Here is a 22,048-nt window from a genome sequence, read left to right on the forward strand (position 1 = left end):
AAGAACTGCCTTCTGTGTGTCTGCTGTCACAAAGGGTCCAGCTTTATTGTTAGGGAATAACCTTGGAGCAGATGGTAGGCAATGTAAGCTACAACTTATAGAATGCATTGGGTCTTCTGGTGCTATTCCTCAGGATGATCTTCCTTCAGGAAAAACTCTTCTCTCCTTTGTTGAAAGGGAGTCGGATTGAAAGCAGGTCTTTTCTAAGCAGTGAGCAAGTAGTGCTTCCTGAAGCCCTGAGATTGATCTCTGTATTTGTGAGCAGAGTGGGAATTTGGTTTTTTGTTATTTAATAATGCCCACTGTGACTCCATTCACTCCAAACCCAAATAATCTGTGTTTCCTTTTTATTTCAGGATACGTTTACACTTCTAGGAGAAGCACTCAGAAGCTTACCCAAACCTTCAGAGGATCCCAGGAACCTAAGGCAAAGGCTGAAAGGTAAGGAAATATTCAGGCCTGAAAGCAGTAAACGTAACTCGGGGACATAAAGAATGGGGGGAGTTTTCTGGGAGCAGTCCCATCTGAATGCCAAGGGCTGTGGATATGACATGTTTTGTCAGTGATGAATTGGGTAATGCTTTAATATTCTTGCAGGTGGAACCTGCTGTGCCCAGCATGCTGGTGTCTGGGTTGTGATTCAGCTCTTTATTCATCCAAATGCAAATGTTGCAATATATTGTGATCCAGCTATATACATTTTTCACATGATGGGAGCCAACACTTTCTATTATTAAGCTGACAAGTAGTAAGGATTGTTTTTTGTGGGATTGCCTGTGGGATTTCAGAGCAGCTCACAGCTGCTTCCATCCATAAGAAAAATAAATGATTCCCTTTTCCAGGGTAGGGAGGTGTGATTACTGAATCTCAATCTTTGCCCACTGTCTCATGGTAAATGGAGAGCCGCAGGTGGAGGAGAGAAAGAAGGTTGCAAAGTGACTACAGAAAGGAATAAAATGAAATATCCTATTTACAGAACTCAGATAATGAGACTATAACAGAAATTGATCAGGGAGCCTGTGGATGCCAACAGGACGAGAAATGATAATAAATGAAGCATGGGACCTATGTAGCGTAGGTGTTTAAGAAGAGAAAAAACAATGTAGATTAAAATGGGAATAAATAACATAAATTCAAGTGGGATTGAGATGCCAGATAATATTTTTGACATTATTGTTTTTAATACACTTTGAAATTTATTGTAATCCTTTGTGATTTGTTTTCATGATGGCAAAGTCACTGTCTTCTCAAAAATATAGCTGGATGAAGGATTGGTGTATAGCAGACATCCAAATAAAATGGTTTTATGCTGGGGATCTCAGTGGGTTAGACAATGAAGTCAGCTTCTCCAGAGCTTCAGATGTCTCCTGATCTATGGGCACGAGTGCAGCCCACCTTTGTGAGCACTGCTGACAGGAAGAGCTGTTGCATTGTTCTTGCAGTGACCCTGTGACCGTTGGGCCTATGTGGGTCATGAAGTTACTGTTTCCTCAGTCTCCAGTTTCTTGACATCTGTGTGTTTAGATCTCTGAAAGCTGTGGGAACCTTGGAGGGATATCCTATTGAACTCTTCCTGAATTTTTGTTACAAATAGAATTAAGTCTTACTGTTGTGTTTTATTTACCCATTTTGGGACCAGTATATACTGTTGCATTTGGTTTTATATTTTGTACCTATGTAGTTATTTTCTTCTGTATGCTGTATATTGTTTAAGAGTGCTTGAGGGCTGTTTAGCCTCTTGTTTTCACTTCTCACAGAGCAGTAGAATATCTGGAAAGAAAGGCTTGGATATAGAGGTAGCTAAGCCGATCTATGTCAGTGAGTATCTGCCTTTTGGTGCTTAAAAACCTGCCTTGAATGATTTCACTGGGAGCTGATCCTGAGTAGGTCAAGCCCCAAGTGAAAACAACGCAGCCCTAAGCTGTTCAGGGCTTCATGGGCAGCTCAGTCTGGTTTCTTGCAAGCAGCAGTTTTAGTATTCCATCAAAAATATTCCCCTAAGCTTGGTCTTAACTTTAGAATTGTCACTGCAGAATACATAGCTACCGTCTCTTCCCATTATTCTGTAATCCTTAGAAATGTTTAAATCCTTTAATTTTCCTACCCTCCAATCTTACAAACCTGTTCGTTTGAGCTACTCCATCCCTGTTCCTTGCTTTGGACTGTATTTCCTGTTTCTCTCAAGTCTTTCAAAGCCTCCAGCAATCAGCCCAACACTGGGCAAAGGATACCTGTTATTCGTGGGAAGTCTCATAGAGGCTGTCAGGTACAGAAGTGATGATCAGGAGTCAAATCCTTTGTAACTGTAATTTTGTTGTTATTGACAGCGAGTGCAGATTTCAGCCCTTATAACAACCACAGAAAGTGACTTCCAGGACTCTAAATACAGATTAATTATTTCTGTAAGTGAAAGGTAGCACATTGATTTTTCTGCTTTCAGTACAGAGGTGCTTTCTGGACACACTGAAATACTTCTTCACAACTCTTGTCAAGCTTTTATATAAATACACTGAACTGTGAGCTGTTTGGGGTAGGCACCTGACAACGTTTGTCTGTAAAATAGCATTCCTGTTTGCAGTGCAGCAGCTGTATGACTCCTGTTTGCATAAATGTTACAAAGAATTCAGATAGCTCCTTTGAAAAATCAAAGTGTTTTGCTCATGTCTTTTGCATGTGTTTTCCTACTGCTTACTACAGTTCTCATTTATTTTTCTTATCAAAAATGTCTTTGAGATCTGAGTGTTTGCCTTCTGCTTTCTTGTAGCAGCTATTAGGGATGTACAATGGAATGAGTAATCTGAGTCTCTCAATTTATCGTACATTCCTGCAGTGGCTGAGCTTTGAGATCCCAAAATTCTGCCATGGAAGATGCAGGCGAAGTAAAACCAAACAGTGGATCATGTCTCTTCCTTTTCCCCTCACAGGAGCTGCCCTCTCCCACCTTCCTCAGCAGTAGGTTTTTCTTTTGATCCAGAGAAACACTCTAAAACTATGATCAAGAAATATTGATTCATGGGCTCCTTTGTGCTTGCTGGGGCATAAAAGGAGTGAGGTGGATCAGGGCTGATTCATGTGGTAAGCAGCTCTAGGACTGAAACAAATCAATCTGCCCATTAAAAGTACTTTGGAGCTTTGCTTTCTAGCTTTGTGCTGCACATGGTTGCATTATTTAATCTTAATGATTTGTGATGTGGTAGGGTTCATTGCTCTGAACTTTGTACGAATGCAGAAGGGTTTATCGTATATATCTTGGTTTAGGTGTATGCGATATTATAGTTCATAACTGACTCTTTGGATAAATCTATATTCATCAGATTATCATTCAGATCAGTTTCCTGAGGACAGCAGCAATGTAATTTCCACATTCATCTGCCCTCGCTTTCTCTATAAAAAACCCCAGCCTGATTCCAGGCTCAGTCATTCCTCAGCCTTGTTTCTAACCATCTGTTGGGCCACGGGGCTTTGTATTTGTCATTTGTAAGAGTCACTTTAGTGTTCTATCTATTTTTTTAGCATAGCCAGTTTGATCAGCTTCCAAGGTTTGGAGCTGAGCTCACTTATTTGTACTGGGAACCTGACAAAACTCCTGAGCTGGTGCACTGAGGACAAGGTTTTGCTGCTGGAAGGGATCATGTTCTCTGGAAAATTTTTAATGCCCAGATTCTTCTTCAGTGAGAACCTGAATTGTAGCTTTCAGTTATTGCAAATCCTACACACACACACCAGCAAGAGCTGGAGTGCTTCCAGCTATGTATTTTTAAAGCATTTGAAACATACTTCCCTTCTTCCACCTGAGATTTTTATCACCATTCAGTATGATTTTCAGAGAAGGACTTTGTATTGTCTCTGCTCAGTGAGAGCTGATGTAAATGCTACATGCAGATTGTCACTGCCTGCAACAGGGTTGGTCTTCTGAATGCCACCATGCTTAATGTGGTTTAATTCTGTAAATACATACATTAATGTTACAGATACTACAGTTGCATTGCTTTGATGCAGCTAGCTAACTGCTCCCCTTCCCTCCACAAGGATTCTGTGGATCTTTGCACTGACAGCAGAATGATCTGTATGGGAGGAAAGGGAGGGGGAGCATATACCTTCTGTCAGTAAGGTACTAGAGCCTTTGTCTTTCAAGTTACTTATAGAATTGATTAGGGTACCTTAAAAAAGAAACATTTTCCAGCTTCTGGGCGTGGATATGCACTGCTTATTTATTCATTTATTTTGTAATAAAATAGTACTGTTTGTTCTCACATAGACTAGTATGTTTGATCCATAAATAGGTTTGTAAAATAGATCTGTAGCATGTAACAGAATCCTTTAGAATCTTCTGTGAAAATTCATCTCTTTAGTTGATAGCACTTTAAGAACATTTACATCCTTCATCTTGACATTTTTAACTAGAACATTTTTTGCCTACAGAAGTAAGTTTACAGCATCACAGTATTATAGCTTGTTTAAAAATACATACAGCATTACTGGCAAGTGCAGGCAAGCTAGCTACTTGAGCAGGGCTTCTTGTAATTTTACATGGTTCCTACTTTTTAAAACAATGAAGTATATTAATATTACATCCATCACTTTGTTAGAAAATGTGACTTAGAGATGCTACTCACAACAGAGCTGCCATTTCCCCATGACATATTACAGGCTGTGAAAATAAAAACACACCATCGTATGGTTGGTTTAAAAAGAAGTACAAGCCTAGTTTAAAAAGGGTGTTAAGTTGGTAAATTGGGTTTCAGGAGCACTGGAGGTCTTTAATCCACTTGCAGTTGGAATGCCACTACCACCCCACGTCACTGAACCTCGCCTGAAAGAAATACTGACTTACCACCTGCAAATGCACATAGGGCTGGGTCCTGCATGCCCTCTGCATGGAACTGCTGCTGAAGATGTGGAAGGTTCTTCAGCTGGGAGCTTTCAGGACCAGGCTGCTACTGCTGAGTGTCTGAGAACCTGATTTACTTTAAGACTCCAATTGGATTTCACAATCTTCAGCCAGATGATTAGATGGGTGCAAAACAACACAACTCCACTGAGCTTTACTGAGCTGCTGTGTTGCTTTGCAATAACCAGACCTGACCTTCTGCCTTCCACAGGCCAGTGGGTTTCTGAAGGAGTGTGAGCAACACATTTAAATGCACTGGTTTAGTAATACAACAGAGATCAAAAATACGTGATTGCCTTGGGTTTACTTTGCACAAATGAGACTATATAAATATATATATGTATAATAAAGCTGTAGGAAATCTCCAAACTGCCAACAACTCTTATAAATGAGATAAAACAAGGATAGGTTTGCTTAGAAATGTCATAGTTGCCATTCTTTTATTATTTCCATGTTCAGGTAATGCAAGAGCATTTCATGGTGAATCCTTTGGAGTCTTTCTATGAAACTAGTCCAGGCGTGCTTTGAAAAATGCTCTTTTCTTGGTCTTTCTGATACTCCTCTTGTGCCTTCTGGAGTCTTTTACCTCTCAGTTTCCACTTGTGAAAGCAGTAGGTTACTAGGGATGTTGTTAACAAAGAGAAGATGATAACCAGCACTATTACCAGTGCAATGGTGGATGAGAGGGACCCCTCTAGCTGCGTGGTTTCAGTGTCTCTTGTGGTGTTCAGGTTAGCAAAGCTTTCATAGTCTGTTGAGGCCAGAAGTGCAGGTACAGGGACTTCTTTGAACTTGGGCCTCATTGGGATGCAGTGGCTGTTCTCCCTGGATCAGGACTTCTGAAGAAGCAAGAACTATGGTTCCCTTGTCACCTGTGGCATCTGTGAGGCAGGTTTCTCCTCAGGATCCCCAGGCATAGATGGGGCTCAGAGGCTTTGCTGGTTGATGGAGCCAAGGAGTGCAGTGGGTGTCACGGAGTTTGCAGTACAGGTCATCTATATCCAAAGTTGTGCAAGTCAGGTATGTGATGGTGTCTCTGTCATGGGGCAGGGAAGGCTGCTCTCAGCTGGCTGCAGTTTGAGGCTCTTTTTCTTGAAGAGATAACCAGAGAAAATCAATTTTCCAGTAACATTGTGGTGATAGGGCTTATCTGCAGGCGCAAAAGGAAAACAAGCACTGCAACAAGTGTAGTTTATACCTTAGGGGGTTTCTTCACTGAGAGGTTTCTTCTTCCCTCAAATACTCCCCATAGAGTGAAATCAAAGGTGTATTTTCTTACTGAGGGGCAGCTTGGTTTTGCTGACATCAGGCATTAACAAAATCAGCTGACACAGTACCTCTCAGGTTAACGCAGGGGAGTTATTTTCCCCTCTTCTTCGATATTTGCTCTCAGACTTGCCTTGTCTGAAGGGGATTTGGGGTTTTTGTCCTCGTTACACTGGATTTCAGGAGATGTCCTCACTGATTGTAGCTCTGGAACCTGGAAAAATGACCTGGGTGAGAAATGGCACAGAGTTACTGAAGAGGTGAGCTCTCCTAAAGGCAGGAAGCTGTAACCTAGAATTAAAACCCTTACTCTTTCATAGTTCTGATAGAATTTCAAATACATCCAAGGCATTTGGCTCTGATACATGCTGTGTGTGACAAGTCCTAACAAACTTACTCATCTCAGCAGTTCTGAAGTCAAGAGCTGCTCTGGAGAAGGCAAGGAGCTGGTCTTCCCTGTTCCAAATCTCATGTTAAGAGTTAACTGTGATGAGGAGCAAGGCTGCTCTGCTTTTTGCCTATTTCTGCTGCCACTCGGGACAGGAGGATTTGGCCCCAAGATATTGTACTTTGAGGAGCTGTAAGCACTTTCAGAGCTATTTATTTCAAATAACAGCTTGCTCTAAACCCCCTCCACCCTACTCCCAAATGCTTTGAGGCCAAAATTAGGCTTCAGAGCTCTCACAGCAGAACTGTTTGCTCAGAGGTGCTCTGACAGGATGCAATTGTAATTCATCCTCTTCACAGGATTCATCCCACTCGGGCTTGCAGAGCACTGAGGGTCTCTCTTTCTAATTAACAGCATGCTCTGGTTTGTAATAAAGACTGTTTACTATAGCTTAGCATTCTGTTGGTGTTAAAAGATGTAAATGAGCAGCTCTTGCCAGTTTGGAACAATATGTTCACGTAGGCAAAAATAAATGTTAGTTTTAAAGTTGAAAAGCCAGATTTTACTGTAGTTTAGGACAAAAGAATCTGTGCTTGCAAAGCCGATTGGAAGTTCACTTCACGTAGGGGAGTAAGTGCAACATACCACATCTTTGATGAATGCCTGCATGGTGCACTACTGGCAAGTCGTATATCAGGAAGTTATGACAATAGAATATTTCAGTGCTACTTGGCCATGTATTTTACATCCTTCTCAAGAGCCTGAAGAAAGAAATTGCACTAAAAGAACTTAAGGAACTGAGAAATGCCCTCCTGATTTATGGAGTAGCTAAGTGTCCACCACCCACATGAAAGTCTAGGAAGGTGGAATTGTCTCAGTGCTAATGAAAATCAAATCTTGTCATACTTGCCTGAACCTGTGTCTCATCTCATTGGTATCCACAGCTATTAGATCCCTATGGGGAACAGAAAATGGAAAAGATAGAAAAATAATTAGGTATCTGGTACTGTTCCAAGAAGGTGAGTGAATGTTATTTGTAACTTCATTTCACCATCATCAATTCAGGTATGAGTGCTTTGAAAAGCAGAACAGGAATGCTATTAAGAGTTTGCAAAGTACTGCTTGTGCTTCAGCTGCATTTTGGGAGGAGGCTACTTTTATAGGCATTAAAGTGCTGTCAGCGAGTTGAGGGAAGTGGTTATTCACCTCTGCTGAGCAATGGTGAGACCATGGTAGTAGTAGAGGTAAATGTCTTGGCTCATACTGCAGCATCCTACTAAGAAAGGGTTGGACCTCTGGTACTCTGCTTAGACTTTGAGACGGTACATGCTTGTGCACCCACAGAGCGCACATTTCAACTTGAGTCAAGTTCCATCTCCTGAAGTTTCAATGTCAACGCGTTCTCATGAGAAAACTTTCCATTGAACCCCCCAAAACTTCCTTTCCTGTCCATACTCTAAGTGAATTCAAGCAGTAGAGAATAAATTATTCTTACAAGCTCCGTTTGGTTTGTGAGTCGTAAGTATTCGGTGTATTTTGTTTGAGCATTATGAGCGAACTAATGTCTCAGTGCACATTTAATCACCACCACCTTTTAATAACATAAAGGAGAAAGGTTCAGGTATTTACAAGAATAATTTGAGTGATTTTTTTTTTTTCCTTAAAATAGTGATTTGCTGGAGGAAACTGCATGAAAGTGAATTAGAATATCTGTAAGCTGAATACATGCTAAACCTTCTCATGAAATAGTGATTTTTACTTTGGTACTTACACAAGCATAGGCTACAAGTCCTTGACTAGAGATGGACTTTGCTACTGTGGCTCATGTTTTTGTATCTTTCTGTTTTAGCAAGCAGACGTTTAAAGTGCAGCTTCATATAAAATGGGGGGAACTAAATCTGCTCCTTGTTTTCTAATATCCTTAGGACAGGCATTGTCTTTTGTTCTTTGAGCCAAACCTCTGTGCCTCCGAGTACTCCAGCAAAGTAGAGAGAAATCTATTCTTGAGGCTTCGTGTAGCTGTGTGAGGGTGGAAAGGAAGAGCAGCTTGGAAGCAATTTGTATGAGAGGAACAAAGCAAATTACAGTAACAAAATGAGTCTCAAGTGTTAATTAATGTTGTTGGCATCTGTCAAATCTGAAGTACTGAAAGAAAGAAGAATGTTGATTTTACTGACACTCCTTTTATAAGGGCAAAACTTGCCTCTATTTGGTAGTGATGACCTTACCAGTGTTCTGTTAAAAAGAATAATGATAATTTGCATTGAATCCTTAAAAACTAACCAGTCCAACAGTCAAAATGCCTGGTGGGAGACCAGCCTTGGAGGAGGTTTTAATGGGCTGTGGTTTGTTGGGATTTAAATTGTTCAGATAACTCTGTTTTCTGATTCTCTGTTTCAGATAAAGGATGCATCGAGTTTGGTGGCTGTCTGAAATCCTCAGCTTCATCAAAATGATGAAGGCCAGAAATCAGACCTAAGCTATTGCAGTTGTGTTGTTTTAATAGGAAGCTGATTGTACATAGCTGACCATTAGGCTAACTCAAACCTCCTTTGACTTCCTGATGACACTAAGACTGGTTGTTAAGACGCATAAACCAGCAGCAAGTGAGGAAAAGGTATAATACTGTTCTCAAGTGGACACAAAACCATCTTTCCAAAGTAAGGACGACTGACCTCAAACTATGAATCTGCTCCTTGTGAAGTAGCATTACAAAATCCTCTTTGATCTCAGTAGCAGGAGAATCTTTGGTTCCTATCTTCGTGTGTGTCCTGTGCTCCTCCAGACTGCATTTTCAAGCGCTGAATTACTTCTGGCTTTTATACCATCTTAAATATATATTGGCTTTTTAATAGAGTTTCAGGCTTGCTTGCTTTCTGCTTTCAGCTTGCTTGTAAATGTCCCTGCTGCCTTTCAAATTGTCTCTTCTATTTTTATTGCATTACGGAAGAATGCGCCTCCTGCCTCTAAATTTGCATCTTTTTGATGTAGAAAACATTTGTATGAAATGTATCCATCATGTTGCAAACCTGCTATGTAAATGCTGCTTTTCTCCTCATCCAGAGCTAGTGTAGCAAGACATCTACTGATACCCTTGCGCCCGAAATTGCAGGTGAAAGCCACAGGGGGAGTGAGAGCAAATGAAAGCAGGGACGAGGGGGGAAGGAGGAAGGAATGGGAGAAGGAAAGAAGGAAGGAAAGGCCACAGAGAGCTTGTAGTGAGATGCTTTAGCCTTGCTACTTATTTTTCCCTGCATCTTTGATAGACTCGCATGTAAGAGCAAAGGGCCAGATTTTAGGAATGTCTTAAGTACGTAAGTCCACCCTTGCCATTTGGGTTTTGAAAATGGCAAGGGTGAACTTACGTACACCTTAAGAGTTGTTGCACAACTTATGTCCAGCATCTTTGGGTGCTTAAAATACTTTTGGAAATCATAAGGTTTCAGGTCTACAAAGTGCTGATGAGCTTCCAGCTGAGAGCCAGTTGGGATTCCTGCTTCCCAGCAGGTTCTGGAGGTATGGGCTAAAATGGTAAATGTTGGGTTGTTACAGAACAACTGTTCAGGTATGTTTGCAGTGTCATGGGGTTTGTAGGTGTTAAACACTATGGGCTTATCTGAGAAGTCCTAAAATCGAACCACCTCTTTATGCCTCTATTTTCTGTATTGTTGATCTCAGAACAGAAAATGTGCTCTGTTTTTACACATAGTCATCCTTAGAAATATGTCTTGTATAAACCCTTTGTGGTTGCACCCAGTGATATAAGTGACAATGTAGATAAAGATTTAAGCAAGTTGATTAATCTTTTAATTCAGTGTATAAAGTTCTAGTCCTGATCTCTCAGAATGCTGAATGCTGTTTTTATGCCAGTGAGCAAGAAAACTCTGCTTTTAGCAGTTGTTCAGCTTATTCTGTCTTCACTAGACCTGAGGTTTTGTCTTTTCTTATGCCAGAAGAAAAACAAAGTGTGAGTTTAAAAACCACTTGTAGTAACTCATTCGCACATTGGTCGGATCCATAAACCAACAGAAAGTTCCTGTAAAAGGAACAGTGGGATCCTGCTTTTCTTTAGAGCTGCAGTGGGCTTGGCTAACTTGAAGGGACACCTGCGTATGACAAAGGTGATTTCTGAGCAGAACCTGGTACCATCTTACCTCTGCATAGAAAGGTGCTGAGCAAAACAGCTCCTTTTGACGCAGGTGGAAGTTGCAGTGTGTGACTGCTCAGGCTCGTGTGGGCATGGACCCTAAGTGTAACATGCCGTTTCTCTGGGCATTTAGTTGATAGAGAACCATCACAGAGCTAATTCTGGGGTATAAGATTTTAATTTTAGTTAAGCAGTGCCTGAAGTGCGGAGCAGTTGAAGCACCAGGCCTGTTGTGTTGGAGCTCTAGACTCTGTCTGAAGTTCATGTTCATCCCACTGATTTTATTGGTGACTTCTCATGATAGCAGAACATGTTAATTTAGTGTAACTGTGATTTGATAAACACCAGCAGCTTTTTAAGGTGTGATTACAGCCTTCTTGTAACTGCATGCTTTGGCAGATGCTCTCTTTTGTCTGCATAAAGCCAAAATCCTTATGGAAGATGATGGTGTCTGTTACCTGGACCAAACTACACGTAAGTTATGTTACAGACTAAGCACTTGATTAATTTCCTCCTTAAAACAGTGTTTCTAAACTGTACTTGTGGTAGATATTTTAGACCTTGTCTGTATGGTGGTGAGAGGGAAGTTTATCATTCTGATCAATGAAATCCTTGTATGACATTTTGAGGGTAGCTTTGAAACTGTACATTAAATGCTCCCTATAGGTGTTCAGACAGGCTGAGCCACACTGCAGTAAATGTGTCGGGAAGAGACACTCAGTGTTACACCTTTCCGTGCTCATACCTAGGGAAGGGTTTGATTCTTTTTCCCTTTTAAATCTGGGAAACAGCGCTGTATCGAAGTGCTGCTCTCTGAACAGCTGAACATGTCTGTTCCTTCATGCTCATCACTTCAAAATAGGCTTTAGTGCATTTTAAAAGCTATGTTGAGGTTGTCTTTCTCACAACAGCACAAACTAGTCCTTGTTTTGGAGAGTGGATTTTCCTGCTAAGCCGTTCTTCACTTTTCCTGCTACAGGCACAGTCTTAGATCATCAGCTAAAAAATGTACCCTGTGGAATGGGGAGTCTTTTTTCCCTTGAGAATTGTCTTTCATGCTTAACTTTTTGCTAATTCAGTTCCTACTCATTTCTTTTGCACATTCTCTGCTCTTCCCACACACCTTTCAAATCAAGGGTGATTACAGAGGCAGCCTCTCAATGCCTTCATTACTCTGTATTTTAAATGTTGCTTCAACTTGCTCAGCGATTTTTATTCCCCCCTTCCCAATTTGCCTGCTTCTGGGATCAGTTTATTCTGCTCCTCTGTGGTACTGGGTTCTTTGGAGTCAGAACGAGTACTTACCAGTCCAGGTACAAGTGCATATTTAATTGTTCTCTGGAGTTATAGGATATATGAAACCTGAAAGCTGTTCAGAGCTGAATTCAAATGAACAAACCCCAAACCTAAGAACCTTCATAAAATAGGATCTGAAGGCAATCCATGGCCTTTTCATTCAATTCTCTTCTACTTTACGGGTGAAGGAGTGTGACTCTAGGCTAACTGGTTGTGAAAGGGAGATGAACAGATGAGATCTGTTTCATATCCCCCTCCCTCTTCTCACCTCTCTCCTTTTTTATTCCTTCCCTACCGCTAGCAAGGAAAGGAATTATAACTGGGATGTTTGCAGCCTTTCTCTTGGATTGAAACTCCTGCAGGGATGACATTTTGTCTTTAAATGTGCCAAAGAGCAAAAGACTATTTGAACATTCAGGTCTTCGTCCAACTCATTTGAAAAGAAAACTCTTCTCCTTTCAGCCAGTGTGCCTATTTGTGACAAATAGTTACAGCCCAGGACTACAATATATTCCATACTCATATTCACCTTTAAAACTGTGCAAGGAAAATAAGTTGTTACAGGGTGGGAGGAAGCAGGGGGCTGAGAGGGGGAGTGATGAATGTCACTTTAAATGCAGCTACTTTGTGCCGTTTCTGGAATAAGAGCACATTCCTTTTCCCACAGCATGGGCTGGAGACAGGCTCTGTGTAATTTGAGGGCTGTAGGTAAGCAGAAAGCACCTTGTTCCTCCTCACTGCCTCCCTCTCTGATCTGAAAGCCCAGGCAGCCTGTCCCTGGGGTGGGTAGAGCTCATGTGCACTGTGGCAAATGAGTAGGCAAGAGGGGAGAAGGGAATAAAGATATTAAGGATTCGGTGTGTTCTGGTCAGCGTTGACTTTCTTTTTAGCTCCAAATCACATTTAACATGGGTAAAGTTATGTGAAATAACTGCATTTGAGATCAGTTAATGTGTCAGAGAGCAGTGGGTTACATGACAGGCGCCTGTGCATTGCTTTAGCTGAGGCTGGCAGGGGCTGAGGGACATGCCACCATCCCCTTTGGGGGTTGAGGGGCTCAGCCTGCATGCATAGGTAGTGAGACAAGGCTTGTATATGCGTGGAGAAGTGGGTGCATGAGGAATGGCAATGGGTGAGGGGTCCCTGGAGCCCTGGTGGGTATAGAGGGGAAGATGCACGTTGGGTGAGCAAAGGAGGGTGTGTTCACAGATGTGCTTTGCACACCTTGGTGCTGTAAGAGGATGTTACACGCGTCTCTGTGAAGGGTGGGTGGATGCGTGCATAGAAAGCTGCCGGTACCCAAGGGAGCACGGTCGCACCTCTGCCTAGAGCTGGATAAGCCCCAGCGAGGGCTGCGAGTGGCCCTGGGCAAGGCTGGGGGGCAGCGGGGTGAGCAGCGCAGCCCTGGGTGCTGCTCTGCTCCGTGCTGTGCCGTGCCAGCGCCGTGCGCCGGGTACCGCACCGCGCCGTGGTGCCCCGGCTGGGAGGCTGCGGAGCCTGGAGCAGGATGCAGCCCAGCAGGAGCAGCCCTTGCTCGGCTCGGCACCCGCCGGACCAGCAGCGCGTCTGCAGCAGGCGCTTCGCGGTGCCTGGGCTTTTTGCTGCTGCACTCTGCACCCCGCGCCAGGAAAACGAGCTGTGTTGGATCAGCTCCTGGGGTGGCTTCTCTCTGAAAGGGGCACACGTGCCCTTCGCTAACGGGGAAGGGAAGGACGCTTTTCCCTGTGTCCGTTTGCAAAATCGCGACCGCTGCCCCCCTCGCTCCTCCACTTTGTTTCTTAAGGAGCCTCCCGTTCCGCACAAAGGATTCATCATAGCCATGCAGCACTCACCTCCTCCGGCCACATCTTCCAACACTCGCTGGGCTACTTTCGGAAGGAGAGGGTGGTCAGGGGGGTGGCAAACTGGGAGCCCGTGCTGTAGCCTCACCACGGAGGTAGCTCCAGACCTTGCGATCTGGCCGGTCTCGTCCCCTCCTTGGTCTTCAAACCGGAGGCAGATAGTGCTGAACAGGCGCGTTGTTGGTGCTGCAGATGCAGGGAGGTGGAAGAGCTCCACGCACCCGCCACCTCAGCAGCACTCACTGATCCCAGCCAAATTCTTCAACTTTATTTAGGGGGAAGAAGAGATCACACGGGGAGCCTCACCAAACTGGGAGGAGCTTGTTAGTGCAGAATCAGGTCACTAACACAAAACCCGGGAGTTAGTCACAGACAAAGATTAATAGTGTTAGCATAATCCAGGCGTGAAAAACAGGCTGAGACAAAGACAAGGGTTGCTTGTGGGAATTAAATGATTCTGTTTTCCTCCCTTATCTGTGTAATTAAGCAGAGTAATTTCTTGCTCCTTTTATCAGGTGAGTTTTCCTAATCGAGGAAGAAATAGATTGTAAAAGAAATGCTTTCAGCTTCCAAGTGCTTCTGAGCACATCCTTCCTGGCTTTCAGTGTGGCATTTCTACAGGCTTTTTGGACGTCTTTAAACACTTCTGAAAAGCTGTCTGTCTCTGTCCTGCTGCGTTGTGTCCATTCAGTCCTACAGAAATAGATGTTACAGACCCCCTTCCAAAATACGCACATGGCCACATAAGATGGTCTAGGTTGGAACAGCCCGTGACTCCAATCTGGAATTTGCATCTCAGACAAGGCAGGGGCTCATCCCTTATTGTCCCACCAGCTTAGAAATCATTGTAGAATCAAGTTTGTACAGCACCCTGTTCTAATCTCTGCCTTTCATTCATTAGCAGATGGCAAAGCTCCCACCAGGAGCGCAGGTAATACAGAAGCTGTCCCTAAGTGCAGAAGAGCTGACTGCTGCCAGGACTGCAGCAGGATCCTTATGGCTTGTAGTATCTTTGTTTGTTTAATCAACTGCATGTTCCCAAAAACCTGTGATGGATTTAGATCATTGAGAGGCCAAGCCTCAAAAAGCAGATGCCTAAATACATACACAACTTGTGGAGGAGTGGGCCTGACTTTTATAGGTGTTAAGCAACTGTTTTTCTGCATTTCCATCTGCTTTGAAGTCACATCCCACCTTCTGCCACCTTCCCCATGTCCACGCTTTTAAAAAGAAATCAGCTTTGAAAAGGAGGCTGTTTGGTCCTTTGCTTACAGAGGCATCCTGCCCAAAAGAAGCTCCATCCTAAAACATGACAGATGAAGGGGAAGGCAGTGACCAGGTGGATTCCCACAACAAAGCTAAGAAGTCTGATGCAAAACTACAGGACAGCTTGTCTGCTGTGCCCCCAAAAGTGACTCGAAGCGGTCATCAAACAAGTTGTACTTGCCTGCAGAGTGACTTGTCCTTCCTTCAGCTTGAGCAATCTTAACCAGCTTTGGTAGTTAAAGGCTGAAACAGGCAAAATGTTGATTCTTGGCATCTTCTTAATGAAGCGCCTTTGCGTTGGAGATGCCATCAGTCGAAAAGCACCTTCATGCCATTGTAGATCAGAATGTGTAAGTAGCTCTGAGTCCTTTGGTGTGCAGTGCACTTCTCTGCTGCTTATTTGGGGAGTGTAACTTTATGCTTCTTGCTTTCATTTGCCCAGCCTGGGGTGCCCAGGGGTGACTGGTGCCTGTTCCACGCTCCCTGCTTCCTGGGGGTCTCCTGAAGGAGTCAGGGGAGGGCAGGAGGAGCTGGAGGGGAGATGATTTGCAATTGCATTTGGTTGTTTTGTAGGGCAAATCAATGGAGTGGAAAAACCCCACTGTATATCTTTACTGTGATACAGGCATGCTACAAACACAGCTGGAACCTGTGCCTGTGCTTTGAACTCAAAAATGGTGTGTTTCTCAGCTAGTAGTGATGAGAACCTGGCTTTTATTACCTGGAGACTGACCTTGATGTACAACTTTCATTTCAAGTGTGCAGAGGCCTGGTTTTCAACAGAGATGCCATCTGTTGTTCTGTAAGATATCTTCTTTGGTTTTATTTCTCTGTGTTGCCAGCTAGCAATGGAAGAGAAGATAACAAAGCTTAGCAAAGACTTTTGCAGGTCTAGTTAGCCTTTACTTTATCGCCCCCAAGTTCTTTGTTTCTGGCTGACTGAAGTTTTCTGCATTTCATAAAACTTCATTTTATATTTCTTTGTAGACGCAGCTTCTTACCGAAGAATCTCATGTCAGCTTCTTAGTGAAGTATGTCAACTGAAAAAGCTATATATAATGTGTGCATCCATACATATTTATATATGTGCATACTTTTACATATGCAAAGACCTGCAATACAAACTTCTACCAGTTGGCAGTAGTGCAAGGGTAGTTCTTCCTCCATTTATATTTAACTCTCCCCAGCATTTTGCCTGTGAACTCATAAGTTAAACCAATAAGGAAACGTCTGTAAATGTTCTAATATATTTTTATGCTAAATTGAATGTTTTTTTCCAAATACTTGTGCATAATCCAGCATGACTAATACCCTGCGAGCTCTCACACTATCACATTTGCCACTTCCTGCATCTTTTCTATTTCAAGGCTTGTCACTGGACAGAAACTTTTATCAAGCACTTTGAAGGTTATGGCTGTGTAAGAGAGCTGTTGACCAACTACAGGAGCAGTATTTATAAGGTACAGCTCTGTCTCCTCCAGGAAAACTCACACTTCCCAGAAAATCAGTGCTTCAGGAGGTACTTGATATCATGGCTAAGCCCACATCTCCCAGTCAGCACTGGCATACAAATGCCCAACTGCGTTGCTTTCCCTAGAACTTAGACCAAAGTATATTTGTGCTTATGACCTCCTGACAAAGAATGCTATTCCAAGTTCATGGGAGCCATTAGAAAGACCACCGCATGTTCTGACAGTAATTGAAGGGCTTAGAAGAAAAATGAACACTGGAATTCCTTGAAAAGTTCTTCAAGCTTTGAAAAATGGCCCAAAGCGCCTCTCCCAGTCTGCAGTGAAATGTTCCTTATTCATCACTGCAGAAACCTCTGATGTCCCAGTCACATTGTTGACATTTCCATTGCTGCTTCTATTTTAAATGCGATAATTAGTAATTTTTCATGCTTCCAGATTGTCCTTTCCCTTAGAAATTTAAACTACTACCAGTGACAAATGAAAGCACACCAGCTACCACTATAGCATAGCAGTGTCATACAGAGATATTAGTTTCAGGGCATTGTTTTCTCCTACCTTCAATGCTTACGTTGTTGTCAAGGTGCTTGTCTTATGATGTAGAGGTTGAAACCAGTCCATTATGTGTAATGGGCCACCATCTCATCTTGATGCAGTGAGAAGAGGAATATGGCTTTCCTCATTTAGACCAGAGCAGGCATGCATTCAAAAAGCAGAGTTTCTCAGCAAGGCCAAGCTATCAAATTCCCCTTCATTTGATAAAGTTACAAATATTGACTGCACGGAAAGAGCAGAATTTGTAGCCAAACATAATGAAATGAAACCCCATTATGCAGAAAGTTTCAGTCCTTGTGTGGTGGTGTTGTTCTCTTCAATCCTAACCAGAAGGTTTGATCTTATTAGGAAAGATAAAATTGTCATAATAAAGCCCTCAGTTAACTGTCTATTCCTGGATGAGTGCACAGTGTAAGGATGGCTTTCCCTGATACATCCGTCAGTATCACTGACTTTAACAGAACGCAGCTTGATCATAAAACATGGAATGAGTGATGAGACTTCAGGGGCATCACTGATGGGAAATCTGAGTGTTCCACTTGCACTGTGCATGGGACTCTGTGGGATGGCTCCTGAAGAACGCTGCCAGCCCCGGAGTTCTTTATTCCAGAAAGAAGGCAGGCAAGGGCAGGGGTGGTTGGAGTAAACAAAAGAAATAAAACTGAGGAGTTGGTAGGAATTCTGAACCAATCTCTGCTATTTTTTGAGAGTAAAGAGGAATTTAGTGACTTTAAAAGGCATCCTGGCTAATATTAATGGAAGGAACTGCTACTGCACACAGCACAGTGTTATCCTGTAGGATTCATTCCTGCACGTGTGCAGGTTGAAAGCCTTGAAGGATGTCTGTAAAGGTGTCAGTGTTCATGTGGGAATCATCCATCATTATGAGCCTGCAGTTGTGAGACACGCGCTGCTTACACGTGCAAAGAGGAAATGCCCTTTTGGGCACATTTCCCGTATTCCTTTTTCTCTCTAAGTGCAGGATTGTTTAAAAACATCTTTATTCAAAAGCATCTGGGACTGACCAGTATCAGAGTCCTGGGCTACACAGACATGATGTTTGATCTTGGATGGTAACTTTTATTTTCTTCCCATGAAACAGTTCTGGTTTCATGTCTGCTGGGTGAGGAGTAAATCCTAGTTCAGAACAGTAATAGGAATCTAGATTTTTCCACTGAGGTCAGCTCCTTCTGTGTCTATCTACATAACTGCCTGGTCCTAGCACGAGTGGCTAAAGAGCTAACGTATTTCTTTTATCAGCTCAGAAGTCTCATCAGACCACCTTGAATCAAACAATGGAAATGTAAACTCCAGTAAGAGCATTCTAAAGCACGTGGCACAGGTACATCTCATTTTATGCTGCTGCACTGCAAAGGTCAGGGCATGTTCTTTACAATGACCTCAAGTAAGCCCAGAATAGATTTCTGCCAGCACCAATCCTGTCATTCCTTGGATTTTCTTTTGTTGCCTCTCGTGCCTCATGTTGAGCGCTGGTTAAATTTAAACACCATCGAGCCTCTGACAATCTCTCCCATTCAGGAAGTAGAGGGGAGACCTTGGAATCATCTTCCATGACCTAAAGGGGCTGATGAGATCTGGAGAGGGGCTTCTGACAAGGGCCTGTAGGGACCAGGACAAGGGGAAATGGCTTTAACCTGCCAGAGGAGAGACTGAGATGAGCTCTTAGGCAGAAGCTCTTCCCTGTGAGGGTGCTGAGGCGCTGGCACAGGGTGCCCAGAGAAGCTGTGGCTGCCCCATCCCTGGCAGTGTTCAAGGCCAGGTTGGACACAGGGGCTTGGAGCAAGCTGCTCTAGTGGAAGGTGTCCCTGCCCATGGCAGGGATTGGAACTGGATGAGCTTTGAGGTCCCTTCCAACCCAAAGCAGTCTGATATTCTATGATGTGTACCCTTGTGAGGGCACTTTCCTGTGCTCCATGTACCCTCCTGTGCTTTGTGTTTGGGCTCCTGTCCTCCCACCTCTGATTTTCATCAAAAATGGAAATAGAGCAGCTTCCAGAGTGTAAGGCAGCCCTTTTCAACAGCTGGCAGACCCAAGGTGAACAGGACCTCTTGTTTTCTTTCAATAGGGAAACAGCATCAGCTGCCTTCCTTCCCTTGGAGACTCCTGGAAGCCCAGCCAGGAGGCACTGGAGCTGGGCTCTTCTGCAAGCGCTGAATTCTGGGATGTGACTATTGGAAAAGGGAAGGAGCTGGGTCCAGGGTCTGACAGGGGAGTGACTGCAGAGACTGGAACATGAATGTGGACACTGGTGGTGCCTAGTGAGGAAAATAGGATGAAGAATCAGGTGTGAAGACAGGACTGGAGCAGAGACAGTTTGGCAGCGAGGGAAAAGAGGGAGACCTGAAGGAAATCATCAGGCTCTGAACAGAGTGCAGGAAGAAAGGAGATGGTCTCAACAGGGTCGATGATGTACAAGAGTGTGTCTGACACTGGTTTTGGTGGAAGGAGAGTGATGAGTCCCCTTATCCTGGTAACTGTGGGTGCTTCTCTTTGTCTTCCCCCTTTCTTCCTGGTCCTGGATCTTTTGTGTCTGTGGACCTGGGTGCATTTCACTGCTGCTTCTCTCTGATAAGCACATCAGTAGCTCTCACTGTTAACTCAGCTAAACACAGCCTTGGAAAATGTGACTCAATTTCTGCCTTTACTATTGAGATTCTAAGGCCGAGTTGCTGCACAGGAAACCTTTTTTTAAGTGTTCATTAACTGAATGTTCCTTGTTTTCCAGATACTCGGTTTGAAGCAATATTTGATCTGCAGCAGCACCATACACTTAAAGCTGCAGCTGGACCAGAGTTCTCAGTGTTTAAAGCACCATATAATGCCAAGTGCCCTACAGAAGCATGCTCTGATTTTCTAAATGGAGATTCCAAATTAAGGAATGCTTTTATAACACACAAACTTTCTAACCACTTTTTCACCAGGTTAGAGAAAATGGAAGTGTTGGGACAGTAAGTTCCTAAAAATGTATTAGTAATGTGAACCTTAGGAAAGCCATGGCTACATTAATCATATGTGCTCAGAGTAGGGTCTGAGTTTGGCAAAGTCAAGTGGGTTAAACTAACCAGAGAGGAAATGATGTGTAATAAAGCACTCAACAAGGGTTCAGCTGTTTCTGAGGGACCCCCTATGGGGGCAAGCCATCAGCATTGGGCTGCACACTAAACAACAAGGAGAAAACAAAGGCTGAGTAGCTGCTCATTAATTGAGAACCATCCAGCCTATCCACTGAGTAAGGGTCGTGCAGGAGCAATCGCACGTGATTGTGTGAGTGAAGGCAGTAGCACACAGCATAACAGAGATTCACATTGAGATTGCATTGGGGATCTGGCTTCTGGGGTCTGAATGCTTGACTTAGCATTGTCCACAATGTTCTTTTAGCCTGGAATATTGTGTGTAATATATAGAAATGTTTTTAAATAAACCTGGTTTGTGTCCAAGTCCTGTCGTTTTCACACTGCTGCTGTCACCGCTTCTGAAGGAGAAGCAGCTGGTGTGCTAAAAGAAGTTATGGACTTTGAAATCCCGCAGGGTTAGGAACTGAGTGGTTGGAGGCAGATATTTACACAAATGTCATCTTTTTGGGCCTGCTAGATTCCTCCCACTGTTTTCCCCACTGGATTTTCTGGAGCAAAGTGTAAACATTAGCTCTGAGGTGTTTTGTGGCTCTGATCTGCGTGTGATCTGACAGTAAGTTGGTGGGGCTCCATGACTGTGGTTTCTCAGTGGCTTCTCTGCCCAGTTTTCTCACTTCCTAACTAGGAAGTTGGGGTGCTTTGTAGTCACCAGCAGCAGTGCACTGTGGGACCTGGGAGTCAAACCGAGCCCAAGTGTTGCCAGCAAGGAGGACCCAAGAATTGGGTTAACTGCTCTGTTCATCATCTTTGGGCCAGAGCAGAATCCAGCTCCCACCCTCTGATAGCTGTGTAGGCCCATGCTATGTAAAGACAAATCACCAGCACTGGGTTTAATCGTTAAAGTGAGCAGGTGTGTGTTTGACTGCAGGGGGCAGGTCTGGTAAAGAGGAGCTTGTGGAGTTAGCTCATTTACTTAGAAACAAATGAAATTTGGAGACATCTCCTTAAGTAAGGAACTTGTCATCTTAAAGTAGTTCTGTTTTGTTTTAGTCATACTCCCGTGAGTGCAAATGAGAACTAATTAGTTTCTCTTAATCTCATCATCTTGGCACAAAGGAAAGGGCTCCTTGTTTAATTCCTTGAGAAGGACCATGAGATGCTTGAATCCCTTGAGTTTGTGTGTGTCTCAGTCTGTATTCACCTCATCCTTGGTGGGGGCAAAGTAACTTCCCGCCTGTGTAGTGGTGTTAACTTGTGAACAGCTCTGTTGGCTCCTTTCTGCATCTATCCCTATATCTATCTGTGTCACAGACCCCAGCATTTCTCCCCCTTGCAGTTTTATTCTGCACTTTTTGTTCTTCCTGCTCCCCACACCCGCTGCTCCTGTGTTTGCTGGGTGCCTGAACTCTCCACTCAGATCCCGCCCATGTCTTTTGTATAGCTACCCCATGTGGCTAACTCAAAGTGGTATTTATGTACCATGTTACTCCATGGTGTGCTTTCTTACTCTTTGAATTCTGATGGTATCAGCTGTTAAGGGAGTTGTGTTTGTGCTGGAAAAACCAGTGTTTTCACTGGTGCAGCTGTAGTCGGAGCAGTGCAGTAGAGTTCTGTGTCATTCAAGAAGAGGAGATGTGCGATGCCAAAGCCCACGTGTCAGCAAATCTCATCTTCCTGTGGTGCGTGTTTTCCTCCAGCAGAGAGTTTTATTATATTTGTACAAAGTGCAGTGTTCCTGGTGCATTTCATTTGCCTTGGAGCTCTTTGCCAGCAAGGGAGGCTCTAATCCTATCTCAGCAAAGTGGTGCTGGGGTAGGGCTGACCTTAGGAGGA

The 22,048-nt window shown here is 43.5% G+C and overlaps 1 protein-coding gene across 5 annotated transcripts in view; it reads left to right on the plus strand.

Annotated features, from left to right (window-relative positions):
- The window catches only part of CUNH8orf48 (chromosome unknown C8orf48 homolog), a 59,816-nt gene that overhangs the window by 12,443 nt on the left and 25,325 nt on the right, over positions 1-22,048 (plus strand). Inside the window, exons 6-8 of one of the 5 annotated variants that reach the window (XR_008971179.1) lie at positions 357-441; positions 4,030-4,111; positions 8,946-9,586. Coding sequence is in view for 4 of the 5 variants with exons in the window: in XM_057401067.1 (XP_057257050.1) it covers positions 357-441; positions 8,946-9,001 (141 nt within the window). In the remaining variant the exon portion in view is untranslated. The other 4 variants (XM_057401067.1, XM_057401076.1, XM_057401091.1 and 1 more) reach the window with 4 other exon arrangements.

The sequence above is a fragment of the Pezoporus wallicus genome, unplaced genomic scaffold (assembly GCF_028554395.1).
Source record: "Pezoporus wallicus isolate ANWC-B61680 ecotype Strahan unplaced genomic scaffold, APGP_CSIRO_Pwel_v1 contig_8803, whole genome shotgun sequence".
NCBI classification, from domain to species: Eukaryota; Metazoa; Chordata; class Aves; order Psittaciformes; family Psittacidae; genus Pezoporus; species Pezoporus wallicus.